Source organism: Scylla paramamosain, unplaced genomic scaffold, assembly GCF_035594125.1.
Source record: "Scylla paramamosain isolate STU-SP2022 unplaced genomic scaffold, ASM3559412v1 Contig1, whole genome shotgun sequence".
Classification (NCBI taxonomy): domain Eukaryota; kingdom Metazoa; phylum Arthropoda; class Malacostraca; order Decapoda; family Portunidae; genus Scylla; species Scylla paramamosain.
Window position 1 is genome coordinate 2,122,501 of NW_026973666.1, and position 7,192 is coordinate 2,129,692.

General features: G+C 41.1%; 1 protein-coding gene across 1 annotated transcript in view; it reads right to left on the reverse strand.

The window, feature by feature from the left end:
- LOC135095850 (uncharacterized) overlaps positions 1 to 3,328 on the reverse strand; it is a 20,529-nt gene extending 17,201 nt beyond the window's left edge. The window contains 1 exon segment of the mRNA XM_063996988.1: positions 2,982 to 3,328. Coding sequence (XP_063853058.1) covers positions 2,982 to 3,060 — 79 coding nt within the window. The 5' untranslated portion in view covers positions 3,061 to 3,328.
- Positions 3,329 to 7,192: the final 3,864 nt, after the last annotated feature.

Below are 7,192 nucleotides of genomic sequence, written 5' to 3' on the forward strand. Positions count from 1 at the left end.
CATCCTCTCCTTCTATCTCCTCCTCCTCCTGCTCCTCCTCTCATTACTCAATCCTATCCCTTCCTCTCTTCCTATCTCCTCCTCTCTTCACCACAGTTTCAGTTCCCCAGCTTCACTTTTCCACACACTGCTGCTGGCCACTCATCCACACAGAGGCAGCAATGAGGCAGCCTAGCCGTGCTCATCTCTTGATTCCTCTAGTTAACTGATAAATGAAGTGTTTGTAACTGTGTACGTGCTGTTTTTGTCACTTCAAAGAGGCTTGGGAGATGCAGGGGTGTTCTTAAGGGGCCGGATAAGTGTACATGCCTCAATTGGTAGTGTGTGTGTTTGTGTGTTGGTGTGCAGCAAAGAATGGCGGATGTTCTATTGTGTCTCTCTTTTTCAGCCAATGAGAGCCGTTCTTTTATTTACTTCCAGCCAACACGTCAATTATTTTCAGCCAATCAACCAATGAAAGCCGTCCTTCCATTTACTTCCAGCCAACACATCAATTATTTTCAGCCATTCAGCAGGTGTATGTGGTGGCGTGGAAGTCAGCCGGCCACTCACAAGGCTGCCTGTCGTCACAGTGGCAGGCAAGTGCAGGGAACATGGATTTAAGTACCAAGATTTTGTTGTGCAGGTCCAGAAGCAGGACAATGTGTGTGTGTGTGTGTGTGTGTGTGTGTGTGTGTGTGTGTGTGTGTGTGTGTGTGTGTGTGTGTGTGTGTGTGTGTGTGTGTGTGTGTGTGCATTTCCGGAGACAGCACTTGCCAAAACAGAGTGGTGGATACTTGGCACCACCACCCTGGGAAGTGAGGACACCTGCCACGCACACCCTGCACCCTTCACTTCCTGCCGAGGTATAAGGTTAGGTCAGGCTAGGTCAGGTTGGTGGCCCTAACCCCAGGTGCCAGCATTGTGTATCCACAGCGGTGACTGAAACCAATCACTGTGGCTGTGTTTGGAGTGGGAGGGTTTTCATGATGTCAGGACAGTCTGCACCTCACCCTCCCCTTCACTGACCCCCTCCCACCCCAGGCCTGCAGGCACACCCAGGGCACGGGACCCACTCCTCACCTGGCCGCAGCACAGGCAGGGTGTCCCACGGGCTGTCACACACAGAATATCAGTAAATATTGTGTCTATAAGAAGAAGAAAGCCTCAACAGCATCAGTGTGTTGTCACATGAGAAGTACTGACACAAGAAGTAACACATAACACACACTTCACTGACTCAAGACTTGCCTCACCACTGAATAAAGTGCCTGAAATTGTTGTATAAGTTTACAATAAAATATTTTTGTGTCAAAACCCCTGATTGTATACACACAGCTCAGCTCACAGGCTGCACAGCCCCCAAGACACGTGTCAGGCCTCTGTGCACCCCACCCACCTTCCACACACCTCCCAGGTTGGCTGGGCAAGTCCCGGGTGATGCACGTCTGCAGGGTGTAACACTCCACGTGCTAGAAACTTCCAGCGTCTAAATGTCACGGAAATGACGAGAAGTGAGCGGCAACGCTCACTGGTGGTGTGTTTGTAATCAATGCACACAACTGTCACCAAAAAAGAAACAGAAATACAGATTTGCTCGGCACTGGAGAAAGTCTGGTGAGAAATGCTTGGCACTCGCTGGATTAAGGGGTGTCCGGGGACAAAGCCCCCATGTCAGGTTAGCTTCAATTAGCATCTTTAAGGGGATCCATGGGGACAAAGCCCCCAGTTAGGTTGAGTCAGTGTCCTTCAGGGGGTCCAGGGGAGTCACACAAGGTTAGAAGGTTTGACATTTTCCCAATTTGAAAATATGGCGTCTCATGCTTGGACTTATGAATTCAGCATAACAATACTTCCCCCCAACATCCCGCCCCTGCCACGCCCCACACTGGGCGTGAGGCCTGGCGGGGGCAGAGAAGAGGAGACACACGACAGGATGTGTTGTGTGGAACTGAAATTGTACTGAACGTAGAAAGATTTGTTATTGTTAAATAAGGCGAGGTGGTCTGCTGCGGCAGTGAGGCGGCTGCTGTGTGAGTGTTGACGCCACTGTTGTACAGGTGCAGCCATCTCACGACTGCAGAGACCACTGAAACCGCTGAAGTGGTCGCCTCACACCTAACACAGCGCTGTGTGTCTTTACCACAGCAAACTGTTCACTCCTCAGATATTAATGTTCATTAAATTTACTGTTAAGGTTGGTTAGGTTAGGTTAGGTTTAGTTAATGCTTTTTTGATGAATTTCTGCTTGAGTGTATGTGTGTGTGTGTGTGTGTGTGTGTGTGTGTGTGTGTGTGTGTGTGTGTGTGTGTGTGTGTGTGTTGGGGGGAGTATAAAAAAACCCTTGATTTGCGGCATAAACAGTTACTACGTTCATTCCCAGCACAACAAAATCTACCAGAAAATGTCATTTCATTTGAAAATGTTACACGGCTGCACTTGTAGAAATTTACTATATTGACTAGTCGTGACACACACACACACACACACACACACACACACACACACACACACACACACACACACACACACACACACCTCCCCTAGACTTTCAATAAACAGACAAACACACCAGAACACACCACAGGCACAACCTAACATTTTTTTTCCCGCAGTAAACACACACACACACACACACACACACACACACACACACACACACACACACACACACACACACACACACACAAACAAACAAACACCAACAAACAAACACACATCAGAGTAACTCACCCACCAAAGAAACAAACACACAAACACACACACACACACACACACACACACACACACACACACACACACACACACAAAATCAGCCGATACCAAAACACACACACACACACACACACCTCTCCCTCTCTCCACCCCATAACATCTCATACCCCAACACACACACACACACACACACACACACACACACAAAATCAGCCGATACCAAAACACACACACACACACACACACACACACACACACACACACACCTCTCCCTCTCTCTCTCTTACCAAACATCCTGAGGTGCATATTAGTGGGGGGGTTGAAGGAGCCGCAGGCCAGCAGGACCACTCTCTGCGACCCCGTCATGTCTGGGGTCACGGGGTCAGCGGGTCACGGGGCGGGGCGGGGCAGGAGCGGGGAGGGGCGGGGCGGGGAGGTCACTTCGGGGTCAGGTCGCTGGTGGAGGTCATCTGGGAGTCTTGACCAGCTCGGGGGCGTGACCTGACCACCTCCTGACGGCCTCGCGTGACCCAGCTTCCCTGAGTGACCTGCGGTAACCTGGCAGGGAATGTGACGTCACCAGCCGCCTCTCTCTCTCTCTCTCTCTCCCTCTCCCTCTCTCACTCTCTCTCTCTCTCTCTCCCCCTCTCCTCTCGTCAGCCCCACACCTGCCCACACCTGAGACCCAGCACCCGTTTTGTCATTAGTCGCCTGTGCTAATTAATTTGTAAGGGTTTTGGTGTTTATTTAATGTATTTTTGTCCTGTAGCAGACGAAAGGGAGGCTTATTTTACCTTTATATTCATCTCTACCCTCTCTCTTCTCCTTCTTCTTATTATTTCCCTTCATTTTGGGGTGTTTCTAATTTATTCAACGTGTTTTTTCTGGTGTTTTCATGTTTATTAGTGCAAGCTTTTAATTCTAGCAGACGAAATTTAGACCAATATTATCTTTACATCAATCTCTCCTGTCTCTCTCCTGACCTATTTCATAATTTTCTTTTACTTTCCTTCTATTTCAATCAATTATCTTGGTTTTCTTTTGTTTTTAGTTTATTAATGCAAGTTCTTGATTCTAGCAGACAAAATGTAGACAATACCATTTTTATATTCATCTCTCTTCTCCATTTTTCACTTTAATTTCACGTTTTATTTTATTTTCATCTGTTTTATATTTATTAATGATGTTTTTTTCAGATGTTTTCAGTTTATCAATGCAAGTTTTTTTTTTTTTTTATTGTAGCAGACGAAATAAGACCAATGCTATCTTTATATTCATCTCTCAGTACTTTCTCTCGGTCTTTATTTCTTTCCCCTTACTATTATTCTTTTTTCTAATTCAGTCTAATTGATTGCAGTGTTTTCCATGTAATATCTGGTTATTTAAGGGTAAACTATGTTCTAGCAGACGAAATAATATTATCTTAATGGTCCTTTTCTCTCTCTCTCTCTCTCTCTCTCTCTCTCTCTCTCTCTCTCTCTCTCTCTCTCTCTCTCTCCGTCTGTTCTTTTTCTTTATGAATTACTGTTGCATGTTTTAGAGTGTTTTCAATATATTTCATACCATCAGAACAAATATAGCATTAATTCCCTTTTTTAATTTAACTAATTTTAAAATGACAACGCAGCGTATTATTTTTTTTTCTTATCTATCTACTATCTATTTATCTATTTATTTATCTATTTATTAATTTATTTAGGATTGGTTAAAAAAAAAAGCTGCTATAATTAGGAAAACCGTCTTTATCATGGGGTGTCTAATTAACTTTATAGATTATGCAAACAATGTCCAATATTTGTCTAGTTTGGTCTCTATTACGCTGCCTGATTATTGCTTTGCCTCCAGCAGTCTTTGTGAAGGTCTTAATAATGCACTTTGGAAGTTACTGGGATCATCAAGGTGTTTTTCAAGATTGTACGGTTTAACAGGCTGTACTGGAAGTTACTGGGGTTTTCAAGGTGTTTTTCAAGATTGTACGGTTTAACAGGCTATAGTGGAAGTTACTGGGGTTTTCAAGGTGTTTTTCAAGATTGTACGGTTTAAGAGGCTATAGTGGAAGTTACTGGGATCTTCAAGAGTGTTTGTACGGTTCTGTTGGAAGATATTCAGATTTAACAGGCTATGGTGGAAGTTACTGGGGTTTTCAAAGGTGTTTTCATGATTCCAGTGATAATTTAATATTTCTTCATAATTAACGGGAAGAAAAAAATGCTAACCTTACTAATGATCTCTGTGGCCTTTAAAAACAGTCCTAGAGAGAGAGAGAGAGAGAGAGAGAGAGAGAGAGAGAGAGAGAGAGAGAGAGAGAGAGAGAGAGAGAGAGAGAGAGAGCGCAAGACATTTCAAAACACAAGCCAACGTATTTTTCTCCTGTTATTCAAAGTTACGTCATTGTAAAGCATTACTTCATTATGTTTTGGTGTTTCTTTTGCCTGCTAATTGGTGTGTGTGGTAATATTTTTGCTAGGAATATGAAAGAGTACTGAGCCATGCCCGCGTTTCATCTTCCCTAATGTTTTCCAAAGACTGGCTGAAGCGACTAGGGTTTTTAAGGATGTTTTTTTTTACGGTTCTAGTTGAAATGACACGGGTTTTTAAGGATGTTTTTACGGTTCTAGTTGAAATGACACGGGTTTTTAAGAATGTTTTTACGGTTCTAGTTGAAATGACGGTTTTTTAAGGGTGTTTTTACGGTTCTAGTTGAAATGACACGGGTTTTTAAGGATGTTTTTACGGTTCTAGTTGAAATGACGGGTTTTTAAGGGTGTTTTTATGGTTCTAGTTGAAATGACACCGGTTTTTAAGGATGTTTTTACGGTTCTAGTTGAAGTGACGGTTTTTTAAGGGTGTTTTTACGGTTCTAGTTGAAATGACACGGGTTTTTAAGGATGTTTTTACGGTTCTAGTTGAAGTGACGGTTTTTTAAGGGTGTTTTTATGGTTCTAGTTGAAATGACACGGGTTTTTAAGGGTGTTTTTACGGTTTCAGTTGAAATGACACGGGTTTTTTAAGGATGTTTTTACTGTTCTAGTTGAAATGACACGGGTTTTTAAGGATGTTTTTATGGTTCTAGTTGAAATTATATGGTTTTTAAGGGTGTTTTTAATTCTAGTGACATATTAACGAGATCTCTGCATTATTAACAGGAAAAAACGATAAGTGACGCGGGTTTTTAATGGTGTTTTTATGGTTCTAGTGACAGATTAACATTTCTGCCTTATTAACAGAAGAAATAATAAGTAGTACGGGTTTTTAATGGTGTTTTTATGGTTCTAGTGACAGATTAACGAGATTTCTACATTATTAACAGGAGAAAGAATAAGTGACACGGGCTTTCAAGGATGTTTTTACGGCTCTAGTGACAGATTAATGAGATTTCTACATTATTAACAGGATAAACACTCTTGAGAACCCGGCTAGTCGTCTTTGTGGCCTTGGAAAACAGTTGTGGTAAGAGAGCTGAGCGTTTCAAAATATTGTCCTTAGTGAAAGAATATTATTTGCTTGGACAGACATAATATAGTGAGGATAAAAGATTAATTTCGTATTTTCAAGGCCACATGAGTGTTTAATTTGCTTCAGTATATAATTAAGTGACTGAGAGGCTGTAAGGGATTATGGGAAAAAAAGAATGAAAGGGTTAATATTAAAATTTGTATTAGAATTTGTATTATTGTCTTTTTAGAGAGAGAGAGAGAGAGAGAGAGAGAGAGAGAGAGAGAGAGAGAGAGAGAGAGAGAGAGAGAGAGAGAGAGAGAGAGAGAAGAGAGAGAGATGCTTGTAAAGAAAACTCAGTAATTATCGTACATTTTCAATATTTTTCTTACGTCACACACAAAAAAAATCGAGATGATAAAGACAAATAATAATAATAATAATAATAATAATAATAATAATAATAATAATAATAATAATAATAATAATAATAGTAATAGACCCCAAAAAATAAGTAATAAAAAAAATCACATATATACAAAATTTTATCCTGTTAAAAAAAAAAAAAAAAAAAAAAAAAAATATATATATATATATATATATATATATATATATATATATATATATATATATATATATATATATATATATATATATATATAATAGAAAACGAAAAAAAAATAATGGTAAACTTGCATAATTAATCAAAATATGAGAGAGAGAGAGAGAGAGAGAGAGAGAGAGAGAGAGAGAGAGAGAGAGAGAGAGAGAAGGGCGCCTGTGAAAATTGGAACCCGCCTCCGAAACTGTATTGATCTCTCTCTCTCTCTCTCTCTCTCTCTCTCTCTCTCTCTCTCTCTCTCTCTCTCTCTCTCTCTCTCTCTCTCTCTCTCAGTAGCGATGTCAAAGAAATAATAATAATAATAATATTTTCCTTGGTACGTTTCAAAATAAATATTCAAGATGAGAGAGAGAGAGAGAGAGAGAGAGAGAGAGAGAGAGAGAGAGAGAGAGAGAGAGAGAGAGAGAGAGAGAGGAAAATAGCCATGTACTTTTTTCCTCC